The following is an 18,263-nucleotide window of genomic DNA, read 5'->3' on the forward strand; positions in this document are numbered from 1 at the left end:
CAGGGTCTTTTTACTGTTCTTGAGGTAAGAATTAAAATATTAATAGCCTAATAAATATTAGATGTTCAGCAGTGTCAGAAACAGCAAAAAGCACTTCGCCTTATTTAACCTCTCCAGTAACTCTGTGAAGGATTCCTGTCCCCATTTTATAGACAGGGGAAGTACACAGCACGTGTATACGTGGTCCTCAGTGTGAATGAGGATGGTTGTAGAACCTTCTGGTTATTATAAAAGTCCCCACGGTCAGATCTCTTCCTTGATTGCTAGCTCCGTAGGTTCCTACCAGAGCAGAAGAAAAGGCACTCTGGACCTCCCCCATTTCCCCCCTAGGCTGGTCCCACCTCCTTGTGGCTGGTGCCTGCCCAGGCAGCCTGGACTACGGGAGCCAGGTGGCCTGGGCTCAATTCTTGCTTCCGTCCCGCCCCAACAGATGTGCCTTGAGTTGATCTTTTAACCTTCTAGGCCTCAGGTGCCTCCACTCTAAAACTGAAGGATTTACCCTGATCATCAAGAAGACACTTTCCAATTCACAGGCTGTCATTTATGACATGAGTGAAAACAGAGTGGGGCTCATTTTGTTCCCTTTATGTCCTCTCCGCCCCGATTCTGATGCCTGTGTCCCTGGGACGAGCACAGGGAATGCTGCTCTGTGCTTTTGCAGTCAGGAGTCCGGCAGCCACGTCCCGTGGAGGCCTTGGAGTATAAGCATGACAGATGTATCCATTCCACTGAGTTCCGCACCAGGGATGAAAGCTCCAACTCCTCAGGAGAGGGGGTCAAGCCCAGCGCGAGTAACGAGAAATGCAGTGCTACTAACGAAGCCCCAACTCACTGTTGCCAACAACCCCGGGCCTCCTGGCAACTCAGGCGTGTCCAAAGTTGGTGCTTAAATCAGTTGTGCATTTAAGTCCCCAGTTGTGTGGGAAGCGAGGCACGAGGCAGATCTGGCCTGGATCCCGGGACTCTAGGGATGGGCGCCACATCATACTTCATTTTGTTTGTTTGTTTTATTGAGATGGAACTGACACAGAACATCGTATAAGTTTAAGGTGTACACCATAATGATTTGATTAATGTATATATTGTGGAATAATCACCCAAATAAGTTTACTTTATATCCGTCACCACACATAGTGACAAATTTTGTTTTCCTTACCGTGAGAACTTTTCAGATCTACTCTCTCAGGACCTTTAAAATGTAAAATACAGTATTGTTAACTGTGATCGCCATGCTGTACATTAGATCTCCCAAACTTATTTATCGTATGACTGGAACTTTGGACCTTTTGACCCCCTTCACCCATCCCCCTCCCTAACCCCACTTCTGGCAACCACCAATCTGTTCTCTGTTTCTACAAGTTTTGTTTTTTTAAAATTCCATATATAAGTGAAATCCTACAATATCTGCCTTGCTCTGTGTGACTGATTTCACTTAGCATAATGCCCTCACGCTCCATCCATGTTGTTGCAAATGGCAGGATGCCTCCTTTTTTACGGCTGGGTAATATTCTATTATGTATACATACATTTTCTTTATCCCTTCTTCCACAGATGGACAGTTAAGTTGTTTCCATGTCTTGGCTATTATAAATAATGCTGTAATAAACATGGGGTGCAGGTACCTCTTCAGGATAGTGATTTTGTGTCCTTCAGATATATACCCAGAAGTGGAATTACTGAATCATACAGCAGTTCTACTTTTAATTTCTTGAGGAACCTCCAGTGTTTGCACCAATTTACATTCCTGCCAACAGTGCACGAGGTTCCCTTTTCTCCACATCCTCACCAACACTTGGTATCTCGTGTCTTTTTGATGATGGCCATTCTAACAAGTGTGAGGTGATATCTCACTGTCGGTTTGACTTGTGTCTCCCTGGCAGGGAGTGATGTTGAGCACCTTTTCATGTCCCCACTGGCCATCTGTATGTCTTCTTTGGAAAAATGCCTCTTGTGGTCCTCTGCCCATTTTTTAATTAGATTTTGTGTTATTGCTATTGAGCTACGATTCCCTGTATATTTTAAACCTTAACTCCTTATCAGACTTGTGGTTTTCTCCCCCCAATCGCCCTTCTCTATTATCCCTATAACATACTTAATAGCAGTCATCAAGTAAAGAAAAATGGCACAACTCCTTTCTTATCATCAGATTTTCTCACATAGAAAGCAAGAGCCTCCTTAAGCAGTGCTGTTCCTGGGATTTTGTGGGCCTAAGGCAAACTGCCCTGTGAACATATCCATCTCATGGCATTCACTTTTTTTCCAGTGCTTTGAAGAGGGCAGATGCCATCTCATCTATTGGCACATCCGGACTGACAGACTTGAAAAAGTTGGCCAAGTGGGCGGCGGAGTCCAAGCTCGACCCGAACGACCCCAACAATGCCCCTTTGATGCAGCTAATCTCGGTAATGTGGCAGGAGAACTGTGTGCACACCCCCATTTCTCAAGTTGGAGTGATCATAATAGAAATGGCTCAGCCCTTCACACACATTTTCTTTCACACGGTATTCTCCAGTGCGATAGCGTTTAAGAACATGAGGGCTGGGTTGAACGACTGGTTTAAGGTCAGGCTCTGCCCCTGTCTGGCTCATGCTTTCTAGGCACTCTGACGCCATCACAGTGTGGCCATGAGGACATGCACTGCTGCATTTCCACACTTAGCTGGGCACACAATCGGTGTGCAATCAATAATAGTTGTTACTGTGGTGGTGGTGTTACTCTTATCTCTAACTTCTGCAAAACCCTAAAGAGAGGTCTTACTTGGCCCCTCCTATGGAGAGGAACCTGAGTGCAGCCGCTCAGAGTCATTGCTCGAGCTCACATGACTGGTGAGGACTCGGGTCCAAGTCGATCTGATTTCAGAGCACGTGCTTGGTCCATCACACCTGGAACGGCTGGTAGGAGTGTTTTCAGAAATGGTGGTTATGTTTGTTTTCCTGTTTGATGGTTAATTAGATTATCATTTAGGTTTCATTTAAGTATGTCTGAGATAAATTGCTTATGTCTGTCATAACATTCAAAATTCTTTCTTCAGTGAATTTATAAATAAAATGGAACATTAGTCAGTAAATGATTTCTCTTGGTGGCAAATACAATTGTTTTTACGCCCAAGTTCATAATTCCCACAAAAACATAATAAACAAGTAGATGATCCGGAAAGTGACCACGGCAACACATTCTGTGATCAAGTTCATTCGTGTGAGTTCATCAGCAGGGGAACTGTAACCAGAATAACATGTTCATTTCTGTCCTTAAATTTCTAAGATAAGTCTCAAAGCAAGCTTTGGTTTATTTTTATTTTTATCTTTATAAGCTCTCCTTCCAACATGATACTTCTTAGTGTGACTAAAAAAAATATTGGAAAGAATAGGCCATATTACCTAGACCATAGTCTATTCCATGTAGAGTTTTCAAATCATGTTTCGATTACTATCTTTCTTTTTTTAAGATTTTATTTATTTATTTTTGCAAGAGAGAGCAAGCGAGCATGAGTGGGGAGGAGAGACATAGGGAGAAATAGGAAGCTGAGCAGGGAGCCCGATGCGGGGCTCGATCCCAGGACCGCGGGATCATGACCTGAGCTGAAGGCAGATGCTTAACGACTGAGCCACTCAGGCGCCCTCGATTACTATCTTTAAGTCAGTGGTAATATAATACAAGTGTCACCTCCGTGTTTTTCTTTTAAACTATTTGTCTTCCCATAGAAGGACAGAACACAGGGATGCCTTCCTGACTAGTCTCTTTTTAATGGATTTTCACAGCAGGATCACCTTTCCCAGTGCAAAGCCCCAGCAAATCTCTGCTCCCTGGCTTTCCTTCTGCGAGGAGGAGGGTGCCACTGGCCAAGCCCCCAGCAGAGGGGCAAGCAGACACCTGGGCAGAGTGCGGCCCACCTGCTCAGCCTCTCAGTGGTACCCTGAAACCATCCTTTCAATGCCAGTGTAGGGAGGTTGGCGCTCAGAACCATCTCTGGCTCTCTCTACTCACTGACCAAGGCCATGAGGTGCTGTTCAGAGACAGAAGAGCATGGCCCTGGAGCCAGGGAAGCCGATCAGCTGATTCTGGGACCTGATCTACATGTGTGCATAAATATATTTTTTTTAATATTTCAAAATATTTTGTTAAATATATTTTTAAAGTTATGTTACATTATTTTTAAGTATTTTAATATGCAATATATCTTAAATATATTTTAAATACATATATTAGATTTCACATACACTGTGTATATAAGAATCTTATCTCCAATAGGCACCTACTAATACACTGATACAAATCTCTCACTTTTCAGGCTGTAGATTTGCATAACACCTATGAGGGAAGCAGGCATGCCAAAAAATGAAAATGATTTGCAGTACTTTTTATAGCTAGTACAGGAATAGAATAGCATCTGCCTTATTACTGTTATATTTTAGCGCATTTTGTCCTTCAATGAAATGCGGGATGTTTCAAGTCTCAGTCCACAACTACTCAGCTTCCATTCCCAAAAGCTCCGTGCTGGGTTTCTTCAGATGCAATCCGCCTGCCATCTAAAGTTGTGTCTCTTGTTTTCTGTAGGTTGCTACCAGCGGTGAATCCTATGTCCCTGATTTCTTTCGCCTGGAACAGCTGCAGCAAGAATTTAACTTTGTTTCAGATGAGGAATTGAATAGATCCAAACGATTCAGGCTTCTTTGTCTTAGAAGCCAAGAGGTGCCAGAATTCCGAAACTATAAGCAAATTCCAGCATATGACCGAGAAATTATGGAAAAAGTATTCCAGGTAAGAAATTGCCATGGAGGAGTTAATACCATAATAAAATACCGCCGTACCATTCGGTATACTATTATGTGTGTATTTTCTTGCTGTCATGTTCTCAGTAGCCATAGTGGTTTCTCGTTTATAACACTTAACCTTTCCATTATTTTTCTTAAACTTAATGTTTAAATAATCTCTTTGCCCAATATGACGTATAAACTAAGAAAAATTAGGGTTGAAAAGTATCTTAAGTGTTACTATGGGAAATTATCCTGCCACGCTGTTCCTGTCAGGAATTCAGTGCCAGTTTAACCCATTAAGTATTTACCAAGCACAACGCTTGGTTAAGCGCTGGGGGGAGCTGCTGGGGTCTCAGTCGCCCTGGGTGGGCAGGGCACACAGGAGGAGGGGGCCCGCAGGTGGGAGCCTTTGAGGAGCTACAGGCAATAGGGGTGTGTTTTGGGGGGGCAGGGACAGCAGGCCAGTGAAAGCCAGACAGGCAAGTTAGTGTTTGATGAGGTAAATGAAGAGCCATTAGAAATTGATACCAGTATATTTTTTTATGCAGAAAGTGTGGAAACTATTGGAGAATATTTTTGGTTACTTGGTTCTTCTTCAAACTATTGGAGAATATTTTTGGTTACTTGGTTCTTCCAATTTAAGCTACCTCAGGCACTAAGGAGAGTTTATTGGATGATGAAATGCCAAAATAGGGTTAAATATCTAAAGAGGCATGAATGGCGGGAGTTCATCTGTGCCTCAATGACCCCTGGATCCAGAACCTAAACACTGCCAGGACTTTTCTCCACCTTGTCCCAAGTTTAAAAATCTTGGGAACAGCGACAGGGGCACCTGGGTGGCTCGGTCGGTTGAGCATCTGGGTCTTGATTTCGGCTCAGGTCATGATCTCAGGGTCCGGGGATCCGGCCGGAGTTGGGTTGTGCTGAGCAGGGAGTCTGCTTGAGAATTCTCTCCTTCTTCTTCCCCTTCTCCCCGCCCCCACACTCTCAGGCATACTCTCTCTCTAAAATAAATAAATAAATCTAAAAAAAAAAAAAAGGAAGAAAGAGAGAGAGAAAGAGAGAAAGAAAAAAAGAAATCTTGGGAACAGATTGCTTGAGTTTCCCAGGCTGGGTTAGGAGACACCCGGGATATTCAGCTGTGACCAGCAAGGGACTGAAGCAGAACATGGCAGCTTCCTGGGCCCACGGGGGATTTTACCGATAGAGAGAGCAAAGTCAGCAGCCTAAGAAGACAAAGCTCACGCACCCTCTACTCTCCTCCAAGTAGGTGACCCACATCAGCTGTGGCCAGATGCTATTTACTATTTTTGTAATTGCTCCACTTAAAATAGAAAAGACAAAAATGTGAGCAGAGGCTTTGGCTGAGTTGCTTGGGTGAGCTTAGCATCTTGAACTATAGTGAGTCTCTCTGTTATCTCTGTGGCCTCTTTCTTCCTGCATAAAGAGCTTAAGTTGTAATTGCTCTACAGAATTATCTTCTACTTATAAGCCAGTTCAACCAACTGGTTCCAAAACCTGCATACTGCATCGAAGATCAATCTTGAACCAAAAATGAAGAGGAAGGTGGAAGAAATATTTCGAACCATAATTTATTACTTAAACCACATGTGACAAATTCTCTAATCTCAAGATAAATTCTCTAGTCTCGCATGGGGGAGTACCAGTAATTTACAGTCATAAAATTATTCCTTTTTAATTTTAGGACTATGAGAAACGTTTACAAGACAGAAATGTAATTGAAACCAAGGACCACATAGATACCCATAGGGCCATAGTCGCCAAGTACCTCCAGCAGGTAAGGAAAACCATTTTACAGAGTCCTCAGAGGGGGAAATAACCAGCACCCTCACACTGGGGGGAGGGTGGTGCCTATTCTTCGAAGTCCTCTATGGGATACTTAAACGTCACTTAACCTCTCCAGACTTATTTGCTCATAATTACAGATATGAAATTAACAGCTGTCTTCATCTTTTGAACATATGGAACACTAGGATGTATCTCAGTATATTATCAGTGGTTATCTTGAGGGGGGCATGATTACAAGGGACACAATTTCTAAGTCGTGATTTTTCTCATATTTGAATGTTTGCATCATATCACCTTTGTAATGAAAAAATTTTATAAACTACATACTAACTGCCCTGATGCATGAAAAACTTGAAATATCCTTTTGCCCTTCCTTCTTTTAATAAATTTAACTTGTAGGAAATGCTATAGTCATTAGAGTACATTTTTCCCACCCAAATGATCTACCCTGGGGGCTCCTTATAAAAAAAAAACAACAATTTATGACATTTAAGAGGTCCTCTATTTAAGGAATAATTAGAAAATAAGTCAGTCTGAATAGAGGAAGAAGTTAAGAATCTGAAATCTGTGCGCTTCAAGATTGGTCCTATTTTTTCCAATTGTTCATTCATTCAGCAAAATTTCACTATCATCCACCAGGAACCTTCCCAGGACCCATGAATATAGCAGTGAACGAAACAGAACCCCCTCTGCCTTAGGGAGCTTACGTTAGTGAGCAAAGCGGGTTGATTTCTATAGGAAGAGGTCAGCACCGGGGAGAAAAGTGCAGGTGCGCTTGGCGGATGCACTGAGGTGTCACCTGGCAAGGTGAAAACTCGAAGGAGTCAAGGGAGTGAGCTGTGAAGTCTATGTACCAGGGAGATTTTAAATAAAACACTTGTTTGTCCTCAGGTTAGAGAATCAGTGATAAATCGTTTCCTGATTGCAAAACACCATTTTCTTCTTTCGGACTTGATCGTAGAAGAAGAAGTTCCCAATATCAGGTAAAAGCAAACAAATCTTTTGTTTCTTATAAATATTCTTTTTATTGTATTATGTTAAAATTTTCATGTACATAAAAGATGTTTATCCTTGTATGGTCCGCATTTGAGCCCCCAGTAATGCTGGGAACTGGTAAAACCTGCTTAACACCTCATGGTTACATTAGTTGGGGGTTTTGTTGAACAAGTCACACGAGATGCTCTCTATCACGCCCAGTACACACCATCTCATCTCCCACTGTGCCCAAGTCAGCTCCACAGGCCTTTGCCGGTTCCCCGCTGCAATCAGATTAAGTCTGACAGCATTTCCCTCCTGCTTTCTACCTCCTCCTTCCAGTCTGTCCCTCATTCCCCCACACACACGGGGCAGAGGGGGTGGCTCAGAATAAGCATTGGGGCTCCAGGGGGTGGGGGGAGGCTGAGAGCTGCTGTGTGTTTGGTGAGGGGGCAGGGGGAGCAGGGAAAATGGATATTTACATAGAAGTTGGGATTCAATTGCATTTGCTTGATTGTCTCCCTGTTACTTAGAATAATCCAATAATTATCTCAACTCAAAGTGGAGGCATAAAAGATGAAAAATAACTTTCATATTGGTGGTCCCGTGCAGTGCATTGACTTCCCGACCTGTTCTGTGATTAAATCTCTTGGTCTCCTAAAAAGTTTATTTCCTATGCATGTACTTTCTCTCCACCACCAAGTTGGGAAGGAGACAAAAAAATGTCTATCCATGGCAAACCCTTTCTTTGGCTTGGCCTCCATCCATATCCAGGAGGGAGGCTGCACCCACAGGCACTCGTGCAAACCTCCCTCTTTATCCCAAGCCCAGAGTCCAGTCACTGAATGTATTTTTTCAGTCATGAAAATTATACTTTAGAATAGATGGTGATTTTTCATGCTGTTTTTCCATTTCTTTTCTTTCTTTTTCTTTTTCTGCTTTACTTTCTGCATTAAGTTCTGAAGGCTCAGGGTATGTTCTTTCTTCTTTTAATTTTGGTTTGTTCTTAGCATTAAACTAAGATGTTTCTATATTTAATGGTCCCAACCACCAAGATGTTTCCATGCTGACTGCTAGCAGGGCGGCAAAGTCTCCTGAGAAGAGCCACCTCTGGGGGAGGGGGGGAATTTTGACAAAGAGAAGGGATGTGCCATGTTAGGACCCTCTGGCAAAGGTGTCTCTCAGAGGTCCCCAAGTTTGGGTTGGGTGGTTGTCCTGGCAGAGTGATTAATAAGATGGGCTTAATTTACAACAACATGAACCTTGAGGGCATTATGCTAAGTGAGATAAATCAGACAGAGAAAGACAAATACTGTATGATCTCACTTATATGTGGAATCTAAAAAACCCAAACTCGTAAAAACAGAGTAGAATGGTGGTTACCAGTGGCCAGGGGGTGGGAAAATCGGGGAGATGTTGTTTGAGGATACAAACTTGCAACTAGTGATTAAATAAGTTCTGGAGATCTCAGGCGTAGCAGAGTGAATACAGTCGATACTGATCATAAACTTCAAAGTTACTAAGCGCCTTGATCTTAATTGTTCTCCCCCCCCCAAAAAAAAGATAATTCTGTGAAGTTAAGAGGTGTTGGCTATCACCTCACTGGCAGCCATACTCCAATATGTAAATGTATCAGACCAACACACTGTACGTCTTAAATTTACACAGTTATATGACAATTACATCTCAATAAAAATAAACTAAAAATAGTAAAATGCAGATAACGAGTCACACACAGAAAAAAGAGATTTGCAATGTCACTCTCCTCACAGTCTTTTTTTTGGGGGGGAAGATAGTTATTTTTCATAACTTTCCATTATATTAATATGTAATGGGCCTGCTCTTGTTTTAAGGCAGTTAAAAATAAATATATGTCAGTATTTTCAAAAGAGGAAGAAGCTGGCTGTTTAGTCCTAGTGAGCCGAGTTGGAGCCCCAGCTCCCTCTTACTGAGGAGCCTTCAGCAAATCCTGTCGCCTCCCAGTTTCTTCATGTGAAAAATGGGGTAAATGTTCCCCTTGTCAGGCTTTGAAATGGTCTCTGTAAGGCACCCAGCACTCTGCTTGATCCATAGAAGACCCGCAGGGGAGCAAGCGGAAGCCCGTCGGGGGCCGTAGCCTCCCCAGCCAGCATATGGCCCTCGGAAGAAGGCCTCTCGGCTCTGTCCCGCGCCGTCTGGCCCCATGGCGTCAACCTGCAGATCCAGACTCACGTCTGTGCCTCTGTTCAGTCTCTGGGCTGGACTTTAATGATCTGCTTCGTGGCCCTTTCTCCCGCCATGACTCACTGCCCACGCTCCCATCCTCTTGGAAGTGTTTACGGGATTTCACCTCAGTGAGAGGGAGAGTGGAGAGGGATCCTCCTGGCCCGCCCCTTCCTCCTGCAGAATCACTGCCATCATGCCAGCCTCATCTTTCCAACAGCTGCCATTTTAGGGCATCCACCCGGTGCTAGACCAGTGCCGGGGTGCTTTGCACACCCCCCTCCCTTTGTCCTCTTCATCACCCCAAGAGGTAGGTATGATCATCCCCATTTTACAGATGATGAAACAGAGACAAAGAGGTGAGATAATGTGCCCAAGGTCAAAGAGCTGAGCCAGGAGTCCCACGGCTTTGTCTAACTCCAGAGGCCAAGGTACCCCCAGAAGTGCCCAAGAAGGCTGTGAACATCACCATGTGAATGGAGCAGGTTAATGTGTGCTCCAGGGCTCAGGAGAGGGAGCGCCCCTTCTAGCTGGCGTGGCTGGGGCCCTGGGGAAGGGAGACACCGGCCCTGAAGGGGCAGACGAGGAGGAAGTGGGGAGGGCACCCATGCACAGGACTGGCCTGGCCGAGCAAAGGCCGAGAGCAGGCAGAGCACCGCACATTTGAGGGATGAGCAGGCAGAGAACAAGGCGGCGGGAAGCAAGAGGGGCCCAAGCACACTTTTCTTCCTCTGATCAGTAGCAACTAAAATCAGTGTAAGGATCCACACCAGAGGATCTCCCCAATCTCGGGAGAATTTCTTTGACGATTTCCACCCTCCTTAAAAAGACAAGAGTTTTTCGGGGGCCTTTGAGGGCCCCTTGGGGAAGAGTTTGGGAAATTGTCTCACAGCTTTCCAGACCTTTCCTTTCCTCAGAGTCCTAATCCTGTTCTGTAATCATTAGCATTCTGGGGCTAAGCCTTTTCAAGCTGGCAGAACAAAAGCGACCACTAAGGCCAAGGAGAAAAGGTCGGAAGAAGGTGACAGCCCAAAACCTGTCCGATGGAGACATAAAGGTGCTGGTGAACATCATCCGGGCTTATGACATTCCCGTGAGGAAGCCCACAGCAAGGTGAGAGCCCTCCAGATGGCCCTGGGATGGAGAGTACAGGGTCCCAGCCAAGTGGTTCACTTCTTTATAGCATGTCCACCCCCACATTGAACGTAGTGGTTGATCATGGCGGCCAGGAGTGAGGGGCGGTCTTACTGAAGCCAAAACACTATTGCTTGCAAGTAATAGAATCAACTCAGTCAATTTAGGCTAAAGAGGGGGTTCATTGGGAATATCTCAGAGAACTCAGGTTAAGAGGTACAGCTGAACTACATGGTGGACAGTGGATGGTAAAAGATTGAGATGGTTCTCCTGAGGCCCATTGTCTCTCTTGCTTGCTTCCCTCTGTGGGTCTGCTTCATCTCCATGTGAAGGAAGTGGTCCTTTCAGCCATGGTACCATCCACCAAGTATCATCTTTTCAGGAGAAAAGCTGAAGGTCCTAACTTGGGTCAGGTGTTGATCCCTGGTCTAATCACCTACAGCCAGAGAGGCAGGGTCCCCAGGCCCTGGCCTGAAGGTGGGGAACGGTTCTCAGAGAAGTGGGTGTGAGCTAGGCAGATACCCGAAAGGTGTATGTCCTAGGTTCTAAACACACATACTATGAGCATAAAAATGTGACTTCCCTTTTATCTGCTCTGAGACATGAGTGATGCCTACTACGTTTCACTACACTGGGGCAGTGCGGACCCCCCAACCAGGGTAGGGTGAGCTTGAGTCTCTTACCCCCTTTAGAGAACAGAGATGAGCAAGAATTAAAGAAAGAAAGAGCAAGAATCAAAACTTCTACCAGCTGGTACCCTTGCCCGTGTAATGAGGAAGGCTGACCTTTCCTGTCCGTTCATCAGCTTCCCCGCACTATGCTAAGGCTCTTTCATACAGATTATTTTGCTTACTTCTCACTACTGTTAATATCTCCATTTTACAAAAGGGAAAATGTGTGGGTGGCTTGTCCAGGGTCACCCAGCGCCATCTGATTCACAGAAGAGCACCGTTCTGGACTTTGGCATCTTCTCTCCTCTCTAGGATCTTCCTTTTAAATTTATCCCCCATCCATTATTTTACCCTTTTTTTTTTATTTTTTCTTTCTTTTTTTTTTTTTACTGCCTAACTCTTCCACCCATTCCAGAACATCTGATCATCACCAACTATTCCCAGCATTTGGTTACTAGTAAATGTCCATTTAAGCTCTTGAATCTGTGCATAGCATTGCTTCCTCAAGCCATAGCCCAACCCCTTCACCTTGATTGCATCAAAGCTCAACTGTGGGGAGAAAAGCTGTTTTTTAAAATAACGTATAGGTGTTTCTCTTATTTTGGTCTCTATAGAATTTTTTTTTAAGTGTTAAACCATTCCGTTCAAATTACAAGGAAGCTTGGTTGATCCTCTATGTTATACATTTCCATGTAGGCTCATTAAGACAGCTCAGATATCAACGCTTGCATTAAGCCTGCCCAAATCTTCACCCTCTACCCTTGCATCCAACTAGATTGGATTTTTCATCTCCCTCTCTGTACTCTTCTGGCCCATGCCCATGCCTGTGGTCTAATGTGCCTCCCACTGGATTGTGATTATTTGTTTACATGTCTGCTGGCCCTTTTAGTGCATTTGATTTATCTTTGCAGCCCCAGAGTCTAACACAGGCTGCAAATATAGTAGGTGCTTCACAGATGTTTTTGTAATACTGTAATCAGTGGTGTTCCAGAGAGAAGAAGGGTTTCTCTGGCAGCTGTTTTGTTAAATATTCCACTTCTATTGTCTCATGGCTTGTCTGATACCTTTATCTGTGAAAAGGGAAGACAGTCTGGTAGAAAGAGACAATTTATACTTTGGCCGGTAATGAATATGAAATACTTGGTAAATTGTAAAGTTCAGTGCAAATATGCAGGGGTGTCGTTAGGAGGAGGGGAGAGGTATCTGGGAGAGACTCTCTGGAGATGATCTTCATTTCTTTTTTTAAGAATCCCAAAAGGGATGGGGCACCTGGGTGGCTTAGTCAGTTAAGCATCCAACTCTTGATTTCGGCTTGGGTCATGATCTCAGGGTCGTGAGATCGAGCCCAGCATCCGGCTCCATGCTGGACGTGGAGCCTGCTTAAGATTCTCTCTCTCCCTCTCCCTTTGCCCCCCTCTCCTCTACCTCCACCCTTACCCACTGCCCCCCCCCCCCCCCCCCGGTTCACGTGCATGCTCTCTTTCTTAAAAAAAAAAAAAAAGAAGAAGAATCCCAAAAGGGAAAGAAGGCAAGACCCATAGATCCTAATTCAAGCTAGGAATCTGTGAGGGTCTCTTTCCCAGGGAGGCTTGGCAGGCCTGGAGAGAGGGGTCTTACATGGGATATGTAGCTCACAGTTGTTGGAGAATGCAAGGTCACAGAGAATGAATGCAGTGGGAGGGGACCTGGGTGGAGACAGGGCAGGCTGGCCAGGAAGCTCAGGATTCTGCCACCTGAGAGGGACTGAGGCTCTCATTTGTGGGGGGAAAGACAGATTCCTCACTCAGGCACCCCCTGGGAGTGGGGGGAGGACCCTTTTCTCTGTTCCAGCCAGACATGCAGGGCTAGGGGTGGGAGTTGGGGCGGCTATATGACTCACTAAGTCATGGAGATGACCCGAGCATACTAAAAGCTTTCTGAAGTGTCAACAGACTGTCTCCAGAACCATACCTCTTTGGAGAAGCCATCTTGCTGAGTATCTAATTTCTGTCCTGCATTTCTCCCTCCTAGCAAATTCCAGCAGCCATCAAGATCGTCACGGACTTTCAGCGAGAAGCGTGCTGCTTCCCCGACCGCACACAGCCCCACCCACAGCGCGGACTACCCCCTCGGCCAGGTGAAGTACCTGGATGCTGCGTGTCAGCTTAGATCCTTGTCCCTTCAGAACTGCCCAGAAACTGTATCGTCTCTTTAATGCTTCATTTTCTTTGGAAACACACTACTTAGTCAACATATTCTACCTCTGCCAAGAACAAAATAATTCAACGAGCCGTTACGGACTCTAACACCTTGCTCTTCTCTTGAAGGTTTTAGTACGTCCTTTTGTCGAAGTTTCTTTTCAACGAACGATTTGCCACACAACTACAGCTGAAGGACCAAACCCCAGCTGGAATGAAGAACTGGAACTTCCTTTTAGGTGAGCGTATTTTCCCCTTTAGGGAACTGTAGGATATTTTGAAGAAATGTGAATAAAATGGGGCCTCGGGGGTGAAAGCTTCTGTAGCGTGAGCCAGGACAAGATCAAGAGTCTGACCCCGAGTCCCACGCTGCTCCTCTGGTCTCACAACTGACTCCAGTTGAGAGTAAAATGGGAAAATGTCCAACTTTTGAAACTCGGGTTCACTGTTGGGACACCCCCATGCCTCTCCAGGCTCTGGCATCGTGCAGCCCCAAGATTCCCATTCCCTGGACCCCACAGTCCCTACACAGCTTTCCGTTGTTCCTCGTCTCCCCGACTCTGGAAGCTTCAAGTAAACTCCCCAGTCTGTAACTCCCTACTTTCCATAATTACGCTTTCTTCCTCACCAGAAATACTACATAGGCATTTAAAACTTTAAGTGATTTTAGGTATTTAAAAGACTCCTTATTTCAGATCTTGAAGCAACCTTAGAAATTACCTAGTGCACCACTCTACTTTTATAGAAAAGAAATGAAAACCCAAAGATGGAAGGTGACTGGCATAAGGCCACATAGTATCTTAGAGACGGAGCAAGGATTAGAGCTGGTTCAGTCAGAAGAGAGGGACACATACCACTATTATGCACACAATGAGCATAAAGAAGGAGAAAACATAAAGGCAGATGCTCAGCAAAATACATGCAACAGCCCAGTATGGGCTGGACTCGGAGCAGGTGATATTATAGGAGATGAACTCACCCCTGCTCTGCTTAGTTAGCTATGGGAAAGTGAGTGGGAGGCAGGGACCATTCCAGCAGCCTTATGACACCAGGAGGTTTAAGACTGGGGCGTGGTCTGCTGGAGACGCATCTTCTAAAGCCCAGTTGCTTAGGAAACCTGCATACTGACCGGCACGAGTGTCAGCCGGAGCCCTTGAGTGTAGCCTGTCCACGAGCCAGCTCAGCTGTGGCCAGCTGGCTCCTCGCAAAGCTCACCATGCAGGTTGAGGGGATGATGGGAGACTCAGCAGGACAAGCCAGCAGACGGGGCTTCTGTCTCTACGGGGCCTCCAGTCTAGGGCCCCTTCCACCTGAGTATAGGTATTATGTTAAAGCGTCTCAGTACAAAGGTAAATATTTGAAATGAAAGCACTGCTTTTAATCCTCATGTCTATGCTCATATTTGAGTATTTTTCAGATTTGGGTATTTGAGCGCTCATTGTTTCTATCTTGCCCATTGTCATGGTCCCTGGTCACATGTGCCCATGTGCAGGGCCCCCAATGGGGATTACAGCACCACCAGTTTGCAGTCAGTGAGAGACGATGTGTTCATTAACATTTTTGATGAAGTGCTGAACGACGTCCTAGAGGTAAGCTCACAGTTTGGAGGAAGGCGTCTGCACCCGTGTTCACGCCCTCTACCCACTGTAAGTCCCTAACACATTCTGTCTTTGTGCTGCTTGACATGTTTCAGACCTGACATGTGTGAGCAGGAAAGGGAGAAGGGAGGAAGAGAACTAGCTTTTTGATTTTCGATAACTGCACTGGGTGGGTTACATATGTGGTTTTAATTCTAGAACAACCCTGTGAAGGAGATTGTAAAATCTCCAGTTTAGTGAAGGGGAAACTGAGGTGCAGAGGGGTTGAGTGACCTTCCCAGGGCCACAAAATGATGAAGTGTCTGAGCCAGAATGGGCCGTAGGTCTGTCCAACCTACCCCGCGGGCTTCCGGCTACAGCCCGGCCGTTTTCCCGGGGCCGGTTAATTACATGAGTGGCCGACGTTCCTCAACAGTTACCACTTCCCACCCCCTGCAGGATGACCATGAAAGAGGAAGGGGAATCCACACCCATATTGAGAGACACTGGTTGGGAAGCGTGAAAATCCCATTTAGCACCATTTACTTCCAAGCCAAGGTAAGCATCCGACGTCCGAATTCCGTGGGGCTCGGGAACGGCTGCGTCCACTGCTCCCCTACCCTCCCCACTGAGAGAACCTATGCGCGAGCCGCTGTCAGCAAGAGAAAAAGCCATTGATCTTGGGTCATATTTGCGTGTCTTGTAAAACATCCATCTGCCTTAGAGTCAGGAGTTAATGGAGGACAGTTCCAGTCTGAGAATTTTTCTAACATTTAAGTAGAAGTGAAGCAGATGGTGGGACGGAGCGGAAACGTGTCTAAACGACCAAAGTGGAGTGGATGGATGCCTGAAAGTAACCTGAAGGGAACAGTCAGCACAGTGACGGCCATTTAATCACGTGCATTCTATTAATGCTTCTAGAGTGCTCCCCATTTCAGACACGGGAAACGGTTAGTGGAGACCCGTTCAAGTAAGACACCCTTCTTCAGAGTTTAGTGATTTTGCTTAAGGGAACCCATTAGGTTAACAACTCTTGAATGACTTAGTAGCTCTAATCTGGGACAGTGAAAGATTCTGCAATGGCTTTAATATCCTGGTATTAAATCCATGGCAACGGGAGGCTTTGAGCCACAAGCCTGTAGCTAATCTCCCACAGCCACAGAGGGAGCGATTTAATCCCACACGTGATGACCACCCAGACCACGTGTCTCCCGGGCCAGAGTCTGCAGCCAGACCCAGGCTTGGATGGGTTGGAAGCTTAAGGATAATTGGAATTGCAATTCTCCCCCTAGACAACGGGACAGTCTACAGGTGAAGCTTCCGTTATGTGCTGGCCAAAAAATTTACATTTCCCTCTTTAAATAGATCTTAAATGAAAAAAATTTTTTTTTGTTTAAGAGCACACGAGTTTGTAAACAAAACTGCCATGTTATTTGGCATTGCTGAATTTCACATTTGGAAGGGTACTCAGAGGTAATTACTCCCAATCCCTTCTTGATAAATTAATCTCCTTTACTGTGGTAATGTCCATACTCTGCTTGAGTGCCTCTAGAAACAGGGAATTTGATCTCTTTGCCATAGTGTTATAAATTTCTTCCTTGAACCATGCCATAATCTGTGTGCTTCCCTATTTGTAGGTCCTGGTTTGAAGCTACACAAAACAAGTCGAATCCTGACCCACTAATAACAGTAGGAGTAACTATATTACATGCCATTACTAGCTAGTTTGTATGTCACCTCAGTTAAACCTCACAACAACCCAGTCGGCTTTATCGTCCCCATTTTACAGATGAAGAGACAGAAGCCTAGAGATGTGAAGTCACTACTCAAATCCCAAAGCTTACAGCAGAGTGGGATTCAGCTTTTACCCACTTCCCACAGTGCTCACATTGTGTATCCCTGGGGAGTGAGACTGGTAAACGGAGAGAACTATTCAACGTTGGGGTTTATACATTTCAGTATTACTTTTGAGAATGATTTTATTACATTTGTCATTTAAAAGTTTTGTCTGACTCCCAAACTCGTGCTCTCCCATGCACCCGCAGGGGACATTGGGCAGGGTCTGGAGACACTGCTGTTGTCACAAGTAGAATGGGAGCTCGTGGTGTCTTGTGGGTGGAGGCCGGGGATGCTGCAGACACCCCACGGTGCACAGGACAGCGCCCACCACAGACAGTCCTCAGGCCCCAAAGACCAGCTGTGCCCAGGCAGAGAAACCCTGTCTTAAATCCTGATACTCCAGCTACCTGGAGAGAACACCCACTCCTTTCTGGGTCATCGGCCTAGTTGCCACATCAGATGCGCCTGCTTGTTTCAGCTGCACGTTTCACGGCGTTGTTTCTGTATGCTTTTTTTTTTTTTAAAGATTTTATTTATTTATTTGTGAGAGAGAGAAAGAGCACAAGCAGGGGGGGAGGGGTAGAGGGAGAAGCAGACTCCCCACTGAGCAGGAAGCCCGATGTGGGGCTCCATCCCAGGACCCTGGGATCATGACCTGAGCTGAAGGCAGATGCTTAATGACTGAGCCACCCAGGCGGCCTGTTTCTGTGTCCTTTTCCCTGTACCCCTCACCTGCCCCCCAGTGCAGGCTCTGGGGCAAAGCACCGATGTAAGGAGGAAAATAAACAATAGCTCACTTAATTCCTCCCTAGAAGGCGCAGTCACTGAAAGTTTAACTTCTTTCTGTATTTCTCCTGAGACATAAAGGCCACTAAAGACCGAAATGAAAATCAGATTCTCTGTAAGCGTGTGAATTTCAAATTCCGGCCCTGAAAAGTTGTGTGGCACCAGACAGTCTTTTATAAACTTACTGTTGTGTTGACTACACACGAGTGGAAAGTCCTGTGTTTTGGAGCCTCTGCAGAAGTCAGGTCATTTCATACAAGTGGCTTGTAGTGCCTTAGACCCACAGGTACTGAGCACCTGCTGTGTAAACAAAACGCGGCTCTACACTGGAGAAGGGTG

General features: G+C 45.4%; 1 protein-coding gene across 4 annotated transcripts in view; it reads left to right on the forward strand.

Moving 5' to 3' along the window:
• Positions 1–18,263, forward strand: part of CC2D2A (coiled-coil and C2 domain containing 2A) — a 137,486-nt gene that overhangs the window by 86,241 nt on the left and 32,982 nt on the right. For 3 of the 4 annotated variants that reach the window (XM_032399981.1, XM_032399996.1, XM_032399990.1), the window contains 10 exons: positions 2,264–2,402; positions 4,555–4,758; positions 6,460–6,552; positions 7,455–7,546; positions 8,496–8,510; positions 10,686–10,853; positions 13,556–13,661; positions 13,852–13,961; positions 15,215–15,311; positions 15,759–15,857. In XM_032399981.1, the coding sequence (XP_032255872.1) occupies positions 2,264–2,402; positions 4,555–4,758; positions 6,460–6,552; positions 7,455–7,546; positions 8,496–8,510; positions 10,686–10,853; positions 13,556–13,661; positions 13,852–13,961; positions 15,215–15,311; positions 15,759–15,857 (1,123 nt within the window). The remainder of the gene's footprint in view (positions 1–2,263; positions 2,403–4,554; positions 4,759–6,459; positions 6,553–7,454; positions 7,547–8,495; positions 8,511–10,685; positions 10,854–13,555; positions 13,662–13,851; positions 13,962–15,214; positions 15,312–15,758; positions 15,858–18,263) is intronic. The other variant, XM_032399987.1, reaches the window with a different exon arrangement.

The sequence above is a fragment of the Phoca vitulina genome, unplaced genomic scaffold, assembly GCF_004348235.1.
Source record: "Phoca vitulina isolate PV1807 unplaced genomic scaffold, GSC_HSeal_1.0 scaffold3, whole genome shotgun sequence".
Classification (NCBI taxonomy): Eukaryota; Metazoa; Chordata; class Mammalia; order Carnivora; family Phocidae; genus Phoca; species Phoca vitulina.